Source organism: Vicia villosa, linkage group LG1 (assembly GCF_029867415.1).
Source record: "Vicia villosa cultivar HV-30 ecotype Madison, WI linkage group LG1, Vvil1.0, whole genome shotgun sequence".
Lineage (NCBI taxonomy): Eukaryota > Viridiplantae > Streptophyta > Magnoliopsida > Fabales > Fabaceae > Vicia > Vicia villosa.
Window position 1 is genome coordinate 122,700,998 of NC_081180.1, and position 23,789 is coordinate 122,724,786.

The 23,789-nt window shown below is 33.9% G+C and overlaps 2 protein-coding genes across 3 annotated transcripts; both read left to right on the forward strand.

The window, feature by feature from the left end:
• Positions 1 to 3,904: 3,904 nt before the first annotated feature.
• On the forward strand, positions 3,905 to 6,873 carry LOC131615958 (probable protein phosphatase 2C 5). 2 transcript variants are annotated; one of them, XM_058887159.1, is made up of 8 exons: positions 3,905 to 4,062; positions 4,410 to 4,663; positions 4,968 to 5,139; positions 5,218 to 5,435; positions 5,520 to 5,627; positions 5,721 to 5,846; positions 5,950 to 6,188; positions 6,333 to 6,873. In XM_058887159.1, exons 2-8 carry the CDS (start codon positions 4,454 to 4,456, stop codon positions 6,529 to 6,531), a joined length of 1,272 nt encoding a protein of 423 aa, XP_058743142.1. In that variant the 5' UTR covers positions 3,905 to 4,062; positions 4,410 to 4,453; the 3' UTR covers positions 6,532 to 6,873. The 2 variants fall into 2 exon arrangements, with proteins under 2 accessions (XP_058743142.1, XP_058743147.1); XM_058887164.1 differs by lacking the exon at positions 3,905 to 4,062 and having other exon boundaries at positions 4,525 to 4,663; positions 4,900 to 5,139.
• Positions 6,874 to 8,630: 1,757 nt separating this feature from the next.
• On the forward strand, positions 8,631 to 11,126 carry LOC131615968 (single-stranded DNA-binding protein, mitochondrial-like). Its single transcript, XM_058887174.1, has 6 exons — positions 8,631 to 8,765; positions 8,983 to 9,167; positions 10,142 to 10,350; positions 10,432 to 10,532; positions 10,718 to 10,777; positions 10,962 to 11,126. The coding sequence occupies exons 1-6, from the start codon at positions 8,714 to 8,716 to the stop codon at positions 10,976 to 10,978; spliced, it is 624 nt and encodes a 207-aa protein (XP_058743157.1). The 5' UTR covers positions 8,631 to 8,713; the 3' UTR covers positions 10,979 to 11,126.
• The last annotated feature ends 12,663 nt before the right edge of the window (positions 11,127 to 23,789 follow it).

A 23,789-nucleotide genomic window follows, 5' to 3' on the forward strand; every position in this document is an offset into this window, starting at 1 on the left:
AAGTCAACTCATTACCTAAAGGCTTCTGAGTGAGAAAAAACGTCTGCCACAAGTATCAGAAGATACAAGGGTGACAAAAACCTACACGAGAGACTCTCAAACCTGCAACTCTAAGCTTCCCCTAATTTATAAATTATATGAAAGATACCAATTACATTAGGTTAGGTATTCTCTTTAAATACACCTCTGCAGTCTATGGGCTTCGAAATCTGCATCCAGATATTTCTTGATCCATAAGTTGATTGATGCACCAAATGTGTAGATAAATATTATTAAATATTGGAACACAAATATCAATTTTCCTAAATTGTCTTTTCATCCAATCTTGGCAACTTGAATAATTGGAGATATAAATACTTGTTCCAGATTAAATCTTCCTGACCTGTGAAATATACTGAGATATATCAAAAAGAAATATCATAGAATCAAATCAAATCTGTCAAGATTTAAAAACAACATGTGCTAATGTTCTGGTATAACATGTCACAACATATGTCAGGACATCTTTCTTGAGCAACATGTTAGAACATTTTCCATAACATCTTTGTAGTAAATCATGTTTTAGCAAAATTGTGTCAATCCTAAAATCATGGCACTAACAAATTATATTTGATATTATATCTAATATCTCAATAATATCTCAACAATGTCTACTTCAATTGTAGGATGTAGAGGCATATTCAGGGACTCCTCCAGAAAATGGGGTGATATGTTATGCACGGAAAATTTGTTTATATGATGCTCTTACTACATTGATGTGGTTGATGTTACATGGGATTGAGCCAACTTGACGTGTTAGAATTAAAAATTTGGTGGCCGATAGTGTCTATAAAATCTTGATTGATATGGTTAGTGAAGAGATTGAGGACGATCACAATTTCCCAACCATAGTTCGTAAAATCAAGAGGATAAGTCATAATAACTGGCACATCAAGTTTGACGATACTTAGCAGAAAGGAAAGCATTATGCGGTTGGGATAGTCAATTATAGTCTTACATAAAACAACCGTGAACTCCTCATTTTTTTAATCTTGTATCGAATGAGTTAAAAGTCATTTTAACTAATGATAATTTTTAAGCTTCACTCCCTAAACATGTTAGAGTGTATTGTTAGACTTTTCTCTTTTTTCTTTTGGACCTTTGAACCTTATTTTTTACCCAAAAAAATTATACAATTGAATTTCAACCTATTTAAAAAAATTTCTTTCATTTATATATCAATTACATCACCAATATAGACAGTCATCTCTCCCAATATAGTAAATGAATAGTTAAATTTCCATCTAAAGAAACATTTACATTTAATATCCAACCATTTCTAGAATAAAATTAATTTATGTGACGAGAGTTAGTGAAAAAAATCGCATCAATTCACTTCTCTAGTTGATAAGATTATTATTTTATGCTAATTATTTTTCTCGTATTTATACTTATAATAATACTAAAAAAGAGAAAATAAATAAATAAATTAACCAACAACATTTTTAATATATATTAATTAAATAAATATATAACTTACTATTTTAAAATAACTTGTCTCAATTTATGTAAGACCTATTTTAAAAAAAATTCTATTATTCTTTTTATTTATTTATAAATATATATAAGTAACTTTGTTTCTTTATGAACATAAAAAGTTGATAACCAAAATTGATGTAGCTTCTAAGTTTGATATTTCAATTTATTCTTTCTTTTTTGTCGTATTTTCCTTTTTTTATATAGAGACGTATTTACAAAAACACTCTGACGCCAAAGTAAGATGGGAAGTAAGCAAGTGCGAAAGTAAGATAGAGAGTAAGCAAGTGCAACGTGAAATAATTTGAAATTAAATTATCATGATTGGGAAGTGAATCCCCTATTTATAATGCATTTGAATTCTTGTATGCTCCTTCTTATTGTTATTTTTTCTTGAGTGATTGTTGATATTGTATCGTAATATCGATTACATGTTAAGGTATTTGACGAGTGAGATAAGCAAAGATGACTCTTTGAATCAAAGGGGTTCTTAGGTGCACAAAACGATACAAGTACGCTAGTTTTTTCAGAATCCTTATATTGTATTGTGTTTTTCTTCCGAGATTGTCTAAGAAATATCTTTCTTGCAACGTCATTCATTTAGTCGATGTATCCACCTCAAGATTTTATTTAATCACTCTTAAAACTAAGTCTATTTTTATATAGGGTTGTGTAAGACCCAACCCAACCCAAAGACTCGTCACAACCCAATGGTTTTGGGTTGGTCCAATCTCTGTCTCATGTAAAAAATAGACAAAAAGGACCGTTCAAATATGGACCACGTATCAAGTCAGGGCATGTTCGAGTTGAACCTCATACTACTCAATCCATCCTTAAATTATGCATGCATAATGTACTAACTTTTCCACTTTTCACTTCATGATTTAATATTTTTATTACTTGCTTTCACCGCTTCTATACCTGGTATTTCATTCGGTGTATGTTTATATGTTAGATTTCCATCGGATCCCTAGAAAATCTTATATAGTTGATTTTAAGAGAATCTTTGGATACTTGAATGATACTATTAACCTTAACTTATTTTATAAGAAAACAAATGTTTGTCATATGTGCTAAAGTCAACAAGGTTAATCACATAGACGTCAAGTTATACATGATCATATGTACTTAGACAAATATGATCATCTACACCAAATTCAAAGTGCCACCCATGTTTAGATGAAGAAGAATCAATTGTGATGAGTCACCATTCATTCAAGTCATACAAAATGTTGTCCAACGATCACATTGTGAAAGCTATGTCAGCACACAAAAAAGGACAAAGATAATAGAATTCTCACTGCTCTTTTTCCAACATTCCAATGATCGTCAAAATCCAATATTCAAGACCTATATAAAATACAAAAGTAAAACATAAGTATTTTATTTTTTTATGAAAATAAGATGAAAAAACCTTATAAATAATGTCATAAGTTGTTTTAATAACTTCTTTCAAAGGGGTAGTCTAACAAAACTTATGCTACTAGGTAAAGGTCGGATAAATCATTGCAAACAAATATTTAATCTTATTTGTCTATTAATTTTTCTTCATCTATCTAAATATTAATTAAATGCTTATTTATATATGTTCAAACTAAACAGACTTTAAAGTAGGCTAATAGAACATCAAACCTTTGAAAATGTCATACATAAACCTAACTTAATCTTTACATTTTTTAGTAGCCATATCTAAACTTGACCAAAGTCATACTCATTCTTTAAGAATTATTATCAATTTGCTCTTGAAATTACATAACATCACCGATAACTTTTTTTAATTTAAAAAAAAAATCTTAATTTTGAATGATTTCGGATAAATGAGTTCTTATAATAATTTATAAAAGTTAATTTAACTTTTATATAACTCAAAAATTAATTTATTGTTAAAGAGGGCAACACATAGACTAACTTGAAACTAGATTAAAATTAGTCGAACTATCAAATTACTTTATCATATTAAAAATCAATAATTTTAATAATTACTTTAGCTAATAAAAAAGGAATGTTAAAAAGATATTATATATAATATATAATATATTATAATCTTAATTTTTTAAAAATCTAATAATGTGTATTATATTTTTTTATAAAACAAAATTATGGTAAAAGGATGATGCTCCAATTTAACATATAAAATGCCTTATAACTTAATAAAAATTTAGAAAAAAGATTTACACATTTAATCTAATAAGATTCTTTTAACAAAAAGAGAAAAAAATAATGAAGTGTAAAAGATCATAAACTACACATATAACATAAAATATAAATTTCCACCGAAAAAGATAAAATGATTTTTTTAATACAAGGTGGATTAGGACAAAAATGTCATTACAATATGGTCTATTCTTTCCTTTTAAAAAAAAAAAAAAAAACTAAAATCATTAAATTTTGTTCTTGTTCTTTTTCCGCGTTTCCTCTGTGAACATCAACATTTGTGTTGTACCAATCGAATCACAGAGCAAAGATCTCTTGTTCTCTCCGCTCTTTCTCTCTGTACTCTCAACACTCTTTAGGGTTTTTGATCTCTACCTTTCTCATTTTTCACCCGTGAGTTTTCTTTCTTCTCCATTTTTCACCCGTGAATTTTCCTTCTTTTTTTAATTGCTATTGTTGTTGTTGAAAAATGAAATATCTTAGCTTAGTTAGTTGGATGCACGTTACACAATTATGAGATAATTGTAAAGTTTATTAATTTTTCATCGCCAGCTATTGTGATGAACATTCTCTGATATCTTCAAAATTTGATCTTATTTTGAAAATGAATTAATAGTGTCAAATGTTGCAGTGAGTTTGTAGATCTATTTGTGGTAGCAAAGAGTCTTTTGGATTTCTATTCAACATTTAACTTAGATATTTTGATTTTGTTTTTTTGTCAATTTTGTTTGGATGATTAGGATTTTGTAGCTGGAGTTGTAGAAATGTTGACTTATAAACTAGAATGAGTGAGACTGAATTATCAGGGATGAAGCAACCACTTGTTCCGTTAGCGACTCTGATTGGCCGGGAGCTACGCAATGGAAAAGCTGAGAAACCTTTTGTGAAGTATGGTCAGGCTGGTTTGGCAAAGAAAGGAGAAGATTACTTTCTAATCAAGACAGATTGTCAGAGGGTTCCCGGTGATTCTTCAACGATGTTTTCTGTCTTTGCGGTATGTATCGTATGCGTTCTTGGTTTACAGGTGTATTTAATTAACTTGATTATCATCCTTTTGTTTTGTGAAATGTTTGGAGAAAGGTATTTGATTAGTAAGAAATGATAATGTTGCCTAAGATAATTGGTAATTGGTTCTGCATCGACGCACTGAAGGGAGTGTTTCTTTCTTAGGATTAGTAAATAAATGAGAGTTGAAGTGTGTGATTTCTTTCTTATCTTACATTTTCTCAGTGATCAAGTGGAGCGTCAATTTATTCCCACAATGGTTATGATATCAATAAGGAATTCTTGATTGGCAGATCCTTGATGGGCATAATGGTATATCCGCTGCTATTTTTGCAAAGGAAAACATAATAAACAATGTCATGAGTGCAATACCGCAAGGTATAAGCAGGGAGGAATGGCTTCAAGCTTTGCCTCGGGCTCTAGTTGTTGCTTTTGTGAAAACTGACATGGAGTTCCAGAAAAAAGGTACATGAAGAGTTTTCATTGTCTCATTACTAGAGTTGTTCATATCCGCTCATTCTAACTTTTTAATTTCACATGCAGGAGAAACTTCTGGCACGACAGCTACGTTTGTTATCATTGATGGATGGACTGTTACAGTTGCATGTGTTGGGGATTCCCGATGCATATTAGATACCCAGGGAGGTGTTGTTTCTCTCTTGACTGTTGATCATAGATTGGAAGAAAATGTAGAAGAGAGGGAGCGTGTTACTGCCAGTGGCGGTGAAGTAGGAAGACTCAACATATTTGGAGGCAACGAGGTATGATGTGTAATAATCATCTTCATATTCCTTTCAAATAATGACTTGTTTATCTAACTTGTTTCGGTTCATTAATATGTTTAGGTGGGGCCACTTCGCTGCTGGCCTGGTGGACTGTGCCTTTCTAGATCAATTGGCGACACCGATGTGGGAGAGTATATCGTTCCAATACCACATGTTAAGCAAGTGAAGGTGAGTTGGTTTAATTCTCACTGTCTTAGTTTACCGACCCTTTTATATGTAGGTGTTTAGTTCTAAATTTTAATATTCTCATTGGTTTCCCAGCTTTCAACTGCCGGTGGAAGGCTTATCATAGCTTCTGATGGTATTTGGGATACTTTGTCTTCTGATATGGCTGCCAAGGCATGTCGGGGTGTACCTGCAGAGCTTGCTGCCAAGCTGGTGGTTAAGGTGATGGTTATTTGGGGCAATGTTGCAATTTTCGAGGAATGAACGCATCATTATCTTGTCTAATGCCAACTCCATGCTTTGTTTATTTTTTTAATCTTAACAGGAAGCTCTTAGGTCAAGAGGGCTGAAGGATGATACAACATGCCTTGTTGTAGATATTATTCCTTCGGACTATCCTTTATCGCCTATGCCATCAACTCCTAGAAAGAAATCTAACATGCTAAGTTCACTTCTCTTTAGAAAGAAATCTCAAAACTCGACAAACAAAGGAACTAATAAGCTTTCTGCAGTTGGTGTTGTAGAAGAGTTATTTGAAGAGGGTTCTGCAATGCTTACAGAGAGGTCATTTTGAAACTATAACTGCAATATTTATAGCATGCAGATATAAATTGGAAATGTTTTTAGAAAGTAAATGTGTACTTATTTTCCCATTTTGTGTGTATTTCTGCGAGTAATTTATAGATTTTTTGATTCCTTAAAATGCAGGCTAGGTAAGGATGTTTCTTCTAATACGAATTCTGGTATATACCGCTGTGCGGTTTGTCTAGCAGATCAACCCTCTAGCAATGGTTTATCAACGAACACGGATCATTTTATCACGCCAGTATCTAAACCACGGGAAGGTCTATTCCTCTGCACAATCTGTCAGAAGAAGAAAGACGCAATGGAAGGAAAAAGGTCATGAAGTCAAAGTGACAACAAAATATAGCAATCTTGTATTCAATTTTAGTAGCATAGTAAATATTTTTATAATTTTTCCCTGGCAGTGTGAGCAATGCTTGGTTCTCTATTTTGGGTGGTGATTGTCATAAAAGTGTAACAATTGAGGCTCTAGGTTAGGTCCATTGAAGGTTGTTGCAAATTATTTTTTGGCTTGTGCTCAGCTGTTGGACTGACTGACAAGAACAAACACGTTACGTTGTTTAGTAGATAAATTATATTTGTTTGATTGCTAACGGTTTGTAACTAACTAACATTTTCACTGTTAACATAATATAGCTGTCCCAATTGGTTCTATTGTGTGAAACTAGTGGTAGTAAATTCAACTTAACAGAGCTGTGTGAGTAATTGGTATTGTCAATTGTTTGACTAAACATTCTTAACTTGCTTAATAAGGATACATGCATGGCATTTCCTCAAGATGGCCAGATATCCACAGAAGATGAGAGAAGTGGTAAACATTATCAATTGTTCAGTTGACCTCATGAATAAATAAATTGGAAACACTGTCTTATTTATTGGATCCAAGTTTGGCTGTCATCACATTAGTTTGTTTGGCACCTGTATTAATGTATCGGCATTGTCTTTTTCTATTTACTATGGATCATGTGATTTTTTCCATTCTTTGTTTTTGTTGGACTGCACAAGTCATTCAATCCCCCTTTGTTTCTCAATAGGATACTCTTGTTATAAATAAAAGAATTCTCAATTCCCTAAAATGCAACTGTTATGGAAAACAGTTTTTTTTAGTATATTTTAAGGGGAACATTTTGGTATCTTGTGTATTTAGTTGGTTAGGTACCCATCTTCCAATCAAACAATGATATTTAATGTCACATTATTTTATTTTAAAAAAAACAATTTTTTAAATCAATTTAATCTAAAGTACCTTTTGTCAACTAAAACTCATGGCTACAATTCTTTTTACCATATTTTAACTAAAATACATAACATTTTCGGTAGTGTATTTTAATATATTTGAAGTTGATTAATTTTATAAAAAAAAAACACTAATTGAAATTTTGGAAAATGATCATTCTATTCTTATTCTTATGACTTCTCGCACATTACTAGGAAAAAGACTAGAAGATTTTCAGCGTCTGCAGATATATTTTCAAACGTACTTTTTCCACGAACAAAAAAAGTGTGAAAATTCAAAATATTAGGACAATCTAGAGATGAACTTTCGGATCACCTATAAATTATTTTAGAGATGTATCTCCGAACTCAACGTACATTTTCCAGCTTCACAATGGATTAATGCAAGCAATGAAAGATGAAAAAAAATCTATATCCGCAATTCCAACTTCTTTTGCTCCCTTTGAAATGATGAGCTACAAGAAAGATACTTTGGTGGTGAAAGGATGATTACGAATGAGAGAGTTTTCTCAAGGTTTTTTTTGTTGCAATGGATACTTTGTTTAGAACATTTTCGGAGATATATCTTAGGAAATGTCACTAACTCATTTTCAAAATCAGTTGCATGAATAACAAAATAACTTAAATGAGTACAAGGGGTATTTCGGAGATGCATCTTCGAATCCACCCAAACACAAAATAGAGATGTATCTCCGAATTAATTTTTTTTTTTTAAAACTATGATGAAACTCAAAATAGAGAGGATTAATATGGTTTTGAGTGAGTCCGAAGATGCATTTCTAGTAGGGGTGACAAAACAGACACGGTCCGTTGGGCATGTCTGTTTGGCCCGCACTTTAGTGCGAGGCGAGTCAAAGATTTAGATCCTCACCCTCTAATGTGTCCTCCCCGTCCCTTTTTTTTTTCGTGGGCTTTTGTGGACACATGGATATATATATACATTTTTGTGTGCTTTTATGGGTACAGTGTCCGTGGACTTTTTCCGCCCTGTTCTCACTTTTTTGCGGAGCATGCCTGTTTGCCGCCTATGATTTCCAGATGCTTGAAAGACAAAATCAGAGTTTTAAGGGTGTGGTATGCTCATATAGTGGAATGAGCATTTCCCGGAATCTTTTGGGAATAAATAGGTAAGGCCCAATACATTTGTATGGGCATGGCCCATTTCTGCTGCTTAAGCCCATACCATGATTAGTTAACAAGAAAAAAAAAACACAGCGTTCTGGTAACGTTAAACCCTTCTCGCAGTTGCTCGTTCATCTTTACTTAAAATGAATTCCGTAGCAGCAAGACTCGCCAAGCATCTGCGACTCTCTTCTCACGGTATATCTCTCTTCGTTTTCTATTTCTGCATATAACCTGTAAACACTAACGTCAATGTCTCACTATTTCTGCTATGAATAATTCCTCATAATTACAGCACATTCATTTCTAGGTTTCAGTGGAGCATTTTGTCAAACACTTGTTAGGAATTATTATATTGTATTTTTTTTTTCATATGTGTGTGAGATAAAATGTTTGCCGTTTCTGAATCCATCAGCTGCTGTGCCGAGAAGCGCGGCGGTATGGTACTCAACTTTGATATCTGAAACCGATGTTGATCAGCCTTCAGCAAATAAGGAAGAATTAGATGGTGAGTTTGATGATTTTCTTGGTGGTAGACCTGATTTACAGCTGCAAGGTGTTGATCCTAGAAGAGGTTGGGGATTTCGGGGTGTGCACAAGGTAATCTGAATTTTATTACTTTTGTAGACACCTCTGTGATGGAATTTTGATTTTGTAACGGCCGAAAGAATCGGTTAGGATTAACTTCTCGAAAAAGCACTCAGCTAGGAGTTCTAAAAACAATAGCTTAATGATTAAGTTGAAATTAGCTTCTACATCTTGGTTTTTGAAGAAACCCTCTTAATTTAACTTCTTTATAAAAATCTACAAGTTTATTACGAATATCTTTGGAAGTGTGGAACCATATGCTTATGTATATTGAAGAGCTTCCGATAACTAAGCTAATCCAAATTTCAAATCCTGTCTTATTTTATGTTGAGATAGATTTAAATTTGGTGTGCTTGATTCACTGAATCATGTTTTGATAAAATTAGAAAGGATAATATTAGAGAAAGTGTTACCTGTAGATTCTGTGATAAGAAGAGTAAATTAGATGGAGAGAAGTCAAACAATTAGGCGTAGGGGAAGACCTAGAAAAAAAACTATAAGAGAAGTTATTAAGAAATACCTCAAGATTAACGATTTGGACAGAACATTATGGCGAAAGTTGACCCATGTAGCCGATTTCACTTAGTGGGATAAAGTTTGGTTGTTGTTGTTATTCATTGAATCATGTTTTGTCTACTATGCTTAGGCAGAGGCTTTTTCAGTGCATGTTTTTAAATTTAATAGGGTTAATTTTTATCCATCCAATCAGAAATGCTTCGGGTAAGATTTCAATTATCATAACCAATAACTTATGAGTTTGAATAAATAGCATTGATTCTAGATAGTGTTCGTGCTAAAGCTAATAAGAAAGACTCTCACTATGAGACTTCAGAATGAAAGATAATTTAATGAACAAGTCTTCTTTTCTTCCTTAGCCTTTTTAAAAAAAAACTATTCTTCCTTAGCTTTAGATATGACAAATTGTGCTATGTTTGTTTGTTGAACCCGACAAATAATTTGACCAACACCGTAGTGTTTTGAAGCAGGCTATTATTTGTGGAAAAGTTGGCCAAGCTCCTGTACAGAAGATATTAAGAAATGGGAAGAACGTAACCATCTTTACAGTTGGGACAGGGGGGATGTATGACCAAAGAATTATAGGATCGAAGGATTTGCCAAAACCTGCTCAGTGGCATCGCATTGCTGTGCATAATGATGTTCTAGGAGCTTATGCAGTACAACAACTTTTTAAAAAGTAAGTGTACATATAAAGAGATATTTGATTTTGTTGTAAATATAAAATTATTCAAGACTGACACATGAAGCTTTAATGCAGTTCTTCAGTGTATGTTGAGGGTGAAATTGAGACTAGAGTTTACAATGATAGTATTAATGGTGAAGTTAAAAGCATTCCAGAGATATGCGTTCGCCGTGATGGTACGGTCATTTATATTTTTTATATGCATTTTTTCTTATTCTTTATTAAGTTTTCTGTGAAAGACCAACAAGCATTAAGCTCTAATATTAATTGTTTTTGTTTCACTCTTCTCATTTCAAACTGATACTTTGTTGTTGCTCATATGGATCATACTGTGTTAATGCTCTATATGCTGTCTCTTCAGGGAAACTCCGCCTAATCAAAAGTGGAGAGAGCGTTGATAAAATTTCTTTAGACGAATTGCGTAAGTTATTCTAACTATTGTTGCAATTTGCAAATAGTAACACGTATTAATAGTCTTTCCCAGACACTTTACTTTGTGAGTTGTGACTGGATTTTTGGAGTTCTGTTGGACATGTCTTTTACTATTAAGATCAAAGTCTGTCATTGACTAGAATTTTGACTGACTAATATATTCATGCTGTCAGGAGAGGGATTGTTTTAGAAGAAATCGACACATTTAATGGAGAAATGGAGGCATCTACATTTGTAAGAATTGGAGAAATAGAAACATCTGCATCTGTAATAAAAACATATTTGTAGTGACTAGCAGCATTTGTAATGAACACCAAGATAATTATCCTTTAGCTTTCTGAATGTGTCTCCCACATTTAATTTTCTTATGAGAGAGGTACTAGGTGTACAAGAGCATTTTTTTTTTTTTGATATTAGGGAGGGCCAAGGCCCAAGAAGAAAAAAACTACAAGGAAAATCCTAGAATACAAGAGCATATTTTTGGTGTCGGTCACAAGTTAGTTACTACTGAAATTTGAATTGTTTTTTGTGTCTCCCACATAAAGATGTAGTCACTATAATTTCAATTTCAGGTTCTGTTTACATAGATGAAATAGAGTGAACTAAAATACTTGGAAATGACATCAATGTGTTTTCTTAATTATTTAAAATATCAATTAATGAAATAAACTTGTATTGATTGGATTATATCCTAATAAATCTTACGGTTTTATTTTATTTCTCATGTTTAAAATAATTTTGAATCGATGAATAATGGTCGAGTCTACTAGGTCCTCATCATTAGGATGTTTCAGATCATTGTTTAAAATTATGCAAACAAAATATCAATCACAAATCTCTAGAATAAAATATTGCATATGTATGTGACATGTTCTAGAACTACATATTCAAAACATGATAGGAAGACCACCGGTAATAATTTCTTAGACGAAGAGAAATTTTCTTAAAATTGACTAATCACAAGATTGAGATTATGTGGTTATTTACCTCATAAAGTCTGACATATCAAATATTAAAATAACATAACATATAATTTGTATATGTAATTTTATTCATGTGAATATTAAGTTTGAATATATCATTAATAGCATATATTACGTCATGGCAGCAAGACGACGCCAGCAAGACGACGCCCCTCGATGGGTTGTTGTTCGAAAACAACTTCCTGAGCACCAGTAAGCAAGATACGCAGTCGATGATTGAAAGTGGCATTAAGCCACAACTAGAGCAGTCAGAAAGGGCCAGCGAGTAGGTAGTTGTTATGTGGTTTGTTGGGGTCGGCAGGCATCAAAGCGACACCTTCGCTTAGGGACTCATAAAGCGAGCCCAATATCAGTTCACTAAGGCAGATATTTCGCCTTTGATGGAGTTGGTGGGCCAAGGCAATGAACTTCTTGGTAACTTTCACAGAGCGACAATAAAAGACGTATTTTGAGAGCCACAAAGTCAGGAAGGCAACATGCTCCTCATCAGAAACTGAGTCTACTTGTTTCTGATGGAAACGCTCAATATACTTGGTAAAGCTGACAGCTTCCTTGTCGAATTGAACGACATTTTAATCAGCAGCAATTGTTGTGAAAGAGTGTCTAGTGGGTTGTAGCCCAGTGATGGCTGCAACGTCGAAGAGGGTGAGGGTCATCATACCACATGGGAAGTGGAAGCTGTTAGTCGACCCTTCCCAAAAATAAAGGGAAGAGACCAGGAAATTAGGGCAGCAGGTGAGGCCGACGGAAGAAAGCTGGATCAAGTCATAAATACCTTGTTGTTTCCAAAAATCACCTTTTACCTTCTCGGTTTTGGACAACCAAGCCAGATAATCTTGGCTGACAGTAGGAACAGAACGGAAGATCTGTACAGTCCGATAAAGGGGGCTGAGGTCGAGGGTCTGATCAGAACCATCCCCCAAAGAAATAGGGGGTCTAGTGTTAGGATGAATAGGGAAAACGTCTTTTATAGTCTTCACTTCTCGTTTCTCATCAGGGATAGGGCCAAGAAGGGCATGCGCTTGTTGCTTCAGGAGGAAAGGAAGCAAAACCTGGTGATGAAAAGCTTTCATCTTATCGTCATGAACCAACGGAGGCTTCAGCACGAAGGGTTGCAGACCTTGGCCTTGAAGCACACCATGCATAATAGAAACCAATAAGACACCTTCAGGGTCTTGAAGAACATCAACAACTTGAAGTTTAGCAGCCATGGAGGGAGTTGAAAGTTCTGAAGAAGGAAGTAAAAAGGTCTTTGGGGGATCTTTGGAAACAAAAGAGATAGAGTTCGCAAAGAGTTTGGAAATGTGAAGTGAGCGTAAAAAGGAAACCGAAGAAGTGAGATAGGTATTTACACTGTCAAGAATCTCAAGCATTTAGGAGAAAGGGCAGATCATAGGCTGATACGTGTCAGACGAACAAGAAACGTTTTGAGGAAGTTGGTAGAAAATGGGCGCCACGTCGATCCTAGGAAGTTGTAGCTAGAAGATAGGGAAGTGACTGAACGTGTGCTGAAATGACGTTTGAGTGAAAAGCCATGATGAGGGTGACGTCAGTATGAACTAAAGGAAAAGTTTGAAAATGTCTGTTTCTCTTCCAGTCGAAAAGGACATTTCGGGGGGCAATTTGTTGGCTAGGATTTTCTACTTCTTAAAAAATCTAAGCCAAAGGATAGAAGCCAAAAAAAATGGGCGTCGCACGCAGAAGAACAAGGTCGAACCTCATTCGATCGACTGAAATGTAAAGGCTAACAAAGGTCTATTGGGCTGGAGAAACAAAAGCCCAAAACAAGGAGTGGGAGCCCATAGATTTGAAAGAAGTAGTTAAGAGGGGTTTTTGGATGGAAAGACCGGATGAAAAATGTGGAGTTATAAGTTGGAAGTTACGCGAGGAAACGTGGGATCAATAACCTCCATGGAGTAGTTAGTTTTACGCATTATAAATAAAGTGTTTTGTACGTAGTTTTAGAGGTTCACAATTTACAAACGCCTACACGCTACACACTCAGAGTACCCAAGCTAAAGAGCAAAATGAGTCAAACAAGGGCTATGTATGTTTGAACCATCTACATTTCTGCAAACTTTAAATGTTATGTCATTTACTTTAAGTTCTTGTCGTTTTCGTTCTTTATTTTTGTTGGCTTGATTTACACAAAATCATTTCCTTGCAAAACTTCCATTTCAACGATCAGGTGTGTCGAACGCCTGCCTTTATCCTTGTTGGTTTGATTTTCACCAAGAGCCTTGGTGAAGATGTATCTATCAAACTCCCGATCGTGTCGATGCTATCCTAGAATTGAAGGACTTTCCACCAAAAAACCTTTGAAACACAAAAAGCACTGTTCTGAGATTCTCTAGTCGATCTCGTAAGTGACCTTTAATAAGAGACTAACGAAGTTTACCAAATCCAAGATTAAACACTATGGGTCAAGAACACCAGAGAACTATTTCGACATACATAAGGTTATATTCTTTACATCTACTACTACTCTCTCTCTCTCTCTATATATATATATATATATATATATATATATATATATATATATATATATATATATTGTTTCTATATCTATATCTAATACTCTATTTCATACACTATATTAATTGTTGGATATATATTTTTTTTAGGATGTCTCTAGATTTCGGACCCGTTCACACCCTATAGATGCTCCTGATCCGTGGATTGTGCCTTACATTGAGCGTGTGGGGGTTCGGTCATGTAATGAATTTGGTAAATACTACAATTGATACTAAATTCAAATTGGCATTGTGTGAACATGTTATTGGGTCTCCCAATTGATGGAAAGACAGTGAATGAAAATTGAAAACGTTCAACAACCTAATGCCCATATGCGAGCAAATGTTGGGCCTAGATTTGGTCGAGGGTGTAGATGAAGCGAAAGCATTGGGCTAAGGTATTAAGCTATCGACCCTTAAATATCATTATGACCGCTTTAATTTGAACGAGAATTCGTCTGAAGGACAAAAAATAATGAAAACTAGATTTTATATTATGTCATTATTTGGTAACTTGCTATTTCCCGAGGGCACAGGGAATAATATAATATTTATGTACTTGTGTTTGCTTGAGGACATTGGTACCATCAAGACGTATAGTTGGGGTTCTGCGGTTTTGGCTTACCTCTACAACTCCTTCTGTAAAAATGCTAAAAAAGAAAGTTGTACATTTTATGGATGTGCATTCTTACTCCAAGCATGGGGATGGTGAAGAATGCCGAGTTATTAGACCTCCGCCGTGCGGATCGTACCAGGGTCATCCGCACTAGGTCCGCCAAATATGTAATTGTAGATCCTATTATGATTAATGTAATTGTAGTTTTCTTATTAATATAAAATGGTAGTTATTTTTTATTAATATTCTTTATTTAAGTAATGTAGTTTATTAGTTAAGTAGAATAATTTAAACAATATAAAATAAGTGGAGTAAATAAAATAAGAAAATAAATAAAATAATGTTGCACCACTAGGGATGGCGATTTGGCCAAAAATTTAAGTGTATTCGCCAATGGGTTTGGCGACAATGTGTTAATTTTATGAAAAATTGGTCATTTGCGTAAACATTTTAAAATGTTGGTTATTTGTGTAATTTTTTTGAAAAATTGATTAATTAAAAAAATTCAAACGTTGCAATATTCATTTAAAAGTTACAGTATATTCCAATTGATTCTAACTATTCAAATTGATACTATATTAATACTATGTAACAGTTGCAGTATTCTTCAAATTGACAAATTCAAAGAATTTTTTTATTTGAATAACATTAAAACGTTAATAAAATAAATTAAAAGAAAATACTAAATAAAAAATTAATTTAGATAATTTTAATACGTTTTTAAGAATATTAAAAAAATTAATTGTTATTAATTTTCAAAGTAAAACATTTTTTAATATCAAAATTATTTTTTACAATATATTTTAAAAATAATTATGTGATTTAAATTATCATCTAATTTATTTTTTAATACAACATTTTTAAGAATATCAAAAATTTTAATTGTTACTTACTTTCAAAGTAAAAACGTTTTGTAATATCAAAATTATTTTTTACAATATATTTTAAAAAAGTGATGTGATTTTAACTATGATCTAATTTATTTTTTAATACAACATTTTTAAGAATATAAAAAATTTTAATTGCTACTTACTTTCAAAGTAAAAACGTTTTTTAATATCAAAATTGTTTTTAATAATATATTTGAAAAATAATTATGTGATTTAAACTATGATCTAATTTATTTTTTAATACAACAATTTTTAGAATATCAAATTTTTTAATTGTTATTTACTTTCAAAAAATAATGGCCAACTATGTGTGAACCATGAAAGAGATTCATTGATGATGGTCAACTATTCGTGAACCATGGAATAGACCCATTGATGATGATCAACTATGTGTGATCCATGGAAGAGATCTATTCATGATGGTCAAATATGTGTAAATCATGGAAGAGAGTCAACATATGAATGTCAATTATGTGTGAACCATGGAAGATAATCAACAGATGATGATCAACTATGTGTGAATCATGGAAGAGAGTTAACAGATGAGGTCAATTATGTGTGAACCATGGAAGATAGTCAACTGATGATGATGGTCAACTATGTGTGAACCATGGAAGAGATCATCAGATGATGGTCAACTATGTGTGAATCATGGAAGAAAGTCGACAGATGAGGTCAACTATGTGTGAACCATGGAAGATAGTCAACCGATGATGGTCAACTATGTGTGAACCGTGGAAGAGATCGTCAGATGATGGTCAACTATGTGTGAACCATGGAAGATAGTCAACACATGTGGTCAACTATGTATGGACCATAGAAGAGAGTCAACCCATAATGGTTAACTATGTGTGGACCATGGAAGATATCAACAGATGATGGTCAACTATGTATGAACCAAGAAAGAGATTCAACAGATGATGGTCAACTATGTGTGAACCATGTTAGAGATGCATCGAAGATGGTCAATTATGTGTGAACCGTGGAAGAGATCCATTGATGATGGAAACTATATGCGAACCATGCAAGAAATCCATTTATGATGGTCAACTATGTGTGAACCATAGAAGAGAGTCAACATATGAAGGTCAACAATGTGATTTTCATGGAAGAGAGTCAATGGATGATGGTCAACTATTTGTGAACCATGTCAAAAATGCATAGGATGATGGTCAACTATGTATGAACCATGGAAGAGATCAATAAATGACGGTAAACTATATGTGAACCATGTCAGGGATGCATATAAGACCGTCGATTATGTGTGAACAATGTCAGATAGTCAACTGATGATGGTTGACTATGTGTGAACCATGTCAGAGATGCATTGAAGATGGTCGACTATGTGTGAACCATGTCAGATAGTTAATTGATGATGATCGACTATGTGTAACCATATCAGAGATGCATTGGATACGATCGAATATGTATGAACCATGTCAGATAGTTAACTGATGATGGTCGACTAAGTGTTAACCATGTCAGGGATACATAGAAGATGATCGACTATGTGTGAACCATGTCAAATAGTTAACTAATGATGGTCGACTATGTTTGAATCAAGTCAGAGATGCATTGAAGACAGTCGACTATGTTTAAACCATGTCAGATAGTCAACTGATGATGGTCGACTATGTCTGAACCATGTCAGGGATGCATTAAAGACGGTCAACTATGTGTGAACTGTGTCAGATAGTCAACTGATGATGGTCGACTATGTGTGAACCATGTCAAAGATGCATAAAAGACGGTCGACTATGTGTGAACCATGTCAGATAGTTAGCTAATGATGGTCGACTATGTCTGAACCATGTTAGGGATGCATTAAAGACGATCGACTATGCGTGAACCATGCCCGACAGTCAACTAATGATGGTCGACTATGTGTGAACCATGTTAGGGATGCATTGAAGATGCTCGACTATGTGTGAACTATGTCAGATAGTCAACTGACGATGGTCTACTTTGTGTTAACCATGCCATGGATGCATTGAAGACGGTCGACAATGTGTGAACCATGTTAGATAATCAACTGATGATGGTCTTTTATGTGTGAACCATGTCAGGGATATGTATTGAATACGATTGACTATGTGTAAACCATTTCGAATAGTCAACTGATTATGATCTACTATGTATGAACCATGTCAGGGATGCATTGAAGACGGTTGGCTATGTGTGAACCGTGTTAGATAGTCAACTAATGATGGTTGACTATGTTTGAACCATGTCAAGGATGCATTGAAGACGATCGACTATGTGTGAATCATGTTAGATAATCAACTAATGATGATCGACTATATGTGAATCATGCTATGGATGCATTAAAGATGCTCGACTATGTGTGAACTATGTCAGATAACCAACCGATGATGGCCGACTTTGTGTTAACCATGTCAGGGATGCATTGAAGACGATCGACCATGTGTGAACCATATCAGATAGTCAATTGATGATGGTCTTTTATGTGTGAACCATGTCAGGGATGCATTGAATACGGTCGACTATGTGTGAACCATTTCGAATAGTTAATTGATGATGGTCTACTATGTATGAACCATATCAGGGATACATTAAAGACGTTCGGCTATGTGTGAACCATGTCAGATAGTGAACTGATGATGGCCGACTATGTGTGAACCATGTCAGGGATGCATAGAAGACGATCGACTATGTGTGAACCATGTCAGATAGTCAACTGATGATGGTCGACTATGTCTGAACCATGTCAGGCATGCATTGAAGACAGTCAACTATATGTGAATCATGTCAGATAATCAACTAATGATGGTCGTCTATGTGTGAACCATGTTAGGGATGCCTTGAAGATGCTCGACTATGTGTGAACTATGTCAGATAGTCAACTGATGATGGTCGACTATGTGTTTACCATGTCAGGGATGCATTCAAGACGGTCGACTATGTGTAAATCATGTCAGAAAGTCAACTGATGATGGTCTTTTATGTGTGAACCATGTAACACCCCATTTTTACACGGGGAATATTATTAAATCAAAGTTATAAAATTTCAAAATATAAATGAGATGGTACACTTACTACTTAAAACAACTTCATGTAATCGCATGTAAAACAAATACATAACACATAAAGCTCGGATGAACCGATAACAGCATAGTTTAGTCTATAAAATAAAAAAACTTTTTAATTAAGCATCGGAATAGCAATTTTCAAATTTTCATGACATATCATCTTTGTCCAACTGAAACAACTTCAAAACAACAAATACTTAACAAATTCAACTTAAAATTCGACAACTGAAGTAATAAAAACAATAAAGCAACAATCGTTCATCCCCCCGAGTGTTACGTATCAGAGTAACGATACCGACTTGAACTAATGAAGATAAATAGCCTTCATTCTGGATTACCTACGCGTTATCAGCATATGGGAAACATTCAAGCAAAATGGGTGAGATATCTTATAATATAATCAGATGTATGATAAATAATATATTAGAAACAAACCATATAAAATCACCACTTCACAACTTTCAAACAATGTCAATCACTACTTTTATATGCAACACGGAATGCGACTCGTTACAATGCACATGCATGTGGTACCAATGGAGCAAAGCGCCCAACTTAATAATCTGTAAATTAATAGAGGCATCAACAAGGCATAAGCCCTCAACTTCAAATTTTTGCCAATCCAGACCAACTTAACAGAGCATAAGCTCCCAACTTGATATGCTATGTATGCGGAAACATATGAATGTAATAATAACAATAACAATGATTCAACAACAACTCAACAACATTTCAACGACAACACAACAACGACAACACAATAACAACAATACTGTAACAACAACTTAATAACAATTCAACGACAACACAACAACTTAACAACAATTCAACACTAGCCATAAGACTACAAATTAACTATAATTCAACGTTGGTCATAAACCTATAATGTAATAATTGCCAATCAATGGAGACAACACAACCCAATTCATCACCTGCAACTTCACAACTTACCACCACAATATCACAACAACTTATAATCTAAGACTATTATTATCGGAGTCCTACTAAATTAATTCTACTAAATATTCCACTGATAAACCTTATTAATCATTTTCTGCTAACTCCATGTAGCTACTAATTTTCTGTTATCAAATTACCTCTACTGTTACTATGTACTTTAGTTACTGAATTCCCTGTTATAAACCAATCCTTGCAACTAACAAACTTGTTTTTCTACTTTACTGCTAATTTATTTCCTACTTATACTTATAGTCAATATTTTCTGCTATTTAATACTAACGCTGCTAATTATATTAAATCTGCCATTTATGCTACTAAATATCTCTGCTACTTCATGCTATTGGAACTCTACTGAATATCCTCATGTGCTATTACTAATTTATTTCACAATTAATTCCTACTATCCGCTACATAGATGTATACTACTCTATGATTCACTTATACCAAAACTGTTAGCTAAGACGACAACCAAAAAGCAGACACATAGGATAGAAACCAGAATTAAGACCAAAAGCCTGTGCCCCTTGGCACACAAACATGGTGCCGCTCGGCACCCACCACCACTAAGCCATGCCGATCGGCATGCTTCCTGTGCACCTCGGAACACTCCCTTCACGCATGCCGTCCGTCACACCTTGTGTGCCCCTCGACACACCTGTTTTCCTGGTGACGCACTTCTGTATTTTATTTCTTCTTGTCCAATCTCCCTTCAATTGACAATTTCTCACACCAGAACAATATAACATATGAGCACAACAAAGTAACAACTATACCAACATCAACATAGAATAATTTTCAACAATATATTCATTGGCAGTAGAACAATTTCATCAATTTCGAAAACACCCAAATCAAATTAACATACACACACAACAACAATTTTACTCAACCAAAATCCCACATACTATTCATCATATACCCCATTATAGAGTAAGAACCCCACCCTTACCTTGAATTGGAGACCGCTCTATTCTTCCGATTGAACCTACCTTTTGCCCTAACTTCCAACCTTTTCTCTTCTAAATCAGAATCAAAAGCTGAAAATTTTCCCAAATATGCAGCTACAGTAGGATGATGATATCTCACAACTTAGACCTTATTTTGAAGATCCCAATGGTCAAAAGTTAGACATAGGTGTTGCGAACCTACCCTCAAAATTTGAGCACGATCCAATAGTTAACGAATTAGGGATCGTCGATTTAGTGAGACTGCTGCAAAAAACGGGAATGAGTCTCTCTCCTCTTTTCTCTTTTCTCTGCTACTTCCCATGACCAATTCCCCAAGACTTCTTCCCTTCTAATTAACCTAATCCTTATATAATTAACTTAATCTAATTTCATTAAATCTATTGGGCCTAACATTCACACCCCCACTAATACTACACACAACCATAGAAATAAGTCCAACATTTCCTACGGACTTGCATGCAAGAACAAGCAAAGAGTATAATATGTTAGCTTTTCCATTTATGGGCAACATCTACTAGGTATGATGTTGGGATAAGCATAACTGAGTGTTAGAACAGATTGTCAAGAAAAAAATTGCATTCTGATCTGATGTCTTCCTTGGCAGATGTGCTTTCTTGATGCTAAGAAGTTTTCAAGCAACTGTTTCATTATGTGGTTGAAATGTAATGATATTTCTTACATGCCAATATGTTTTGTAGGTTAGTCATAATATGGGAGTAGAGGCTCCTATACAAACCAGTATGAAGTTAGGGGATACCAATGGTATATTCTACCGAATTGTAAAGGCTGCTGAGCACCCTCACTTAAGCATTCCAGAAACTAAAGCTGGAAAAAACCGAAAGCTTTACAAGAAGCTCATAGGGCGATCTCTTATGTGTGTTTCAGGTATATCAGTTCTTAGGTTGACTTCCTTAGATAATTTGAGCCTATTGACCTGTTTAAATTTTGGATGATGTGATGTATCTTTTGGCTGCATGTCCGCTTTTGGTTTCATTGTTCATTTTCATTTTATAATGATTTTCCACTTATAACCTTAGGGTGTTATGCCATTGAACTGGTCCCTATTGTTGTTTCCATTTAGTTGCTTTCGATTTACAAATACTCTTAAGTCACCAGAAAATATAGCCGCAACTTTTGTTTCTTTGTTAAATGATTTTTTAATGCATCATATTGCAGTTGGAGCGGCAGTGGCACTCGTTGGATTGCATGCTTACATGATATATGCTTACATCATATTGCAGTTGGAGCGGCAGTGGCACTCGTTGAAACTATGCTTGGTATTCCTAAAAGAAAAGTCATTATTTGAAACCTTAAAATTTTTCATGATGTAAGAACATCCAACTTCAAGTTGCATCTTAAATTTCTGAACCAAAAAAGGAGGCACAATCACTTGAATCATATCGAGCTACAAAAGTCGAATAAAAACTAATTAGATGGCAATAAACATCTTGCAAGAATATACTATGTTAATGAACTCAAAGAATACCTTAACTGCTATCTTCCATAAGTCTTTTGAATCATTGATATCTTTGACAACTTCAATAGGGCGAGCCATAGATCGATTTGTCCACACGACTAAAAACAAAAAAAATACGGTTAAAACTCAATTTTGCAGATACCGTGCTTTGATGTTTGTTCAAAATCGGATATTGGTGAGAACAAATCTGGAAAATGAGAGAGAAAAAAATATTATTTTAAACTTACCTTCTTCCGGATTTTAGAACAATTATGCAGAAGTTGGAAGATCGATTATAAAGTCATTTTGTTTTTGTAGTTGATTAGGGTTTTTGGAAAGTTGGAAGAATTAAATGTAGGCTACAAGTTATGATGGTGTGAAGAATTTTTTTTACTATTGGTATTCCTAAATATGAAGGATATAATTGAATTTGGTGCCTTGGTATTTATGTACAGATGCATCGGTGATGGGTGATGGATCCAAATTTATTGTGGAATAATAATAATTAGACTTAGAATACAATCGTGCAAGAGTAATGCTATTTAGTACGAAAGCATTTGAATAAGAAACACAAGAATGTACATGTGTCATTAATTTAGTGGATATTTTTAAATTTATTTTTAATTTAATTTCCTTTTTAATAGGAATCATGGGGTGGTTGTGATATTGAATGGTTGAGATTTATTCTTGCCTTTCTTGTTTTAATATTTTCTTAACATTAAGCATTTTCCATCTTGCAAACTGGAACCCAATACATTGATTCGCAAAACCACTTTATTGGAATACCAATGTGCTATGTTCAAAGCTTACTTTGATGATTTGTTGTTGTAAAACAAATTAACGAATAAAATAAATAAAATATGTGAAAAATTTTGTGGACATAATACATCAGCAACATTTAATGTCAAAACAATGCAGTGAAAATAGTGTAGAAAAAAGACTAAGGTGCCCTTAAAATTAGTTAAAACTGAATTTAAATGAGTATGGTTAAACCTGATTTTTCCATGTACTTTAATTTTTATATTTTTATAGATGTATATTAGATAAACTAGTCAGAGACCCGTGTTGTCGCATGGGTGCATTATTTGTGGTGTTGTAATCAACACAAAAAGTCAGAAACATGTTGTAAACGAAAAGAACATTAACAATTAGCAGGGTCAATTAATTAACACATATATTTGTGGTTTTGATTTGAGAGAGAAAAATATTGAATGATAATCAAGTTTTGAAGGATGATTATCAGATTTAAAATATGTTTAAGAATTGGAAGCTTACAGAATGTTTAATATATGGAAGTACGAAATTCGATTTTCCATCCTCTACCAATGTCATCTCTATTTCTTTCCACAGTCCTACAACTGTTTAAAATACTACTTTCATGCACTCTGGAAGGGATTGGATGAGACTAAAATCCCACCTGAAATTCAAACATAAAGAGAATTATGGCAAAAAACTTTAGAAAGATAAGAAAATCACATGAATAGGTGAATGACAACTTCAAATCAACCTTTGGATTGCTTCTATGAAGATTTCGAGTTCTACAACCGTACCGAATGCATCATAAG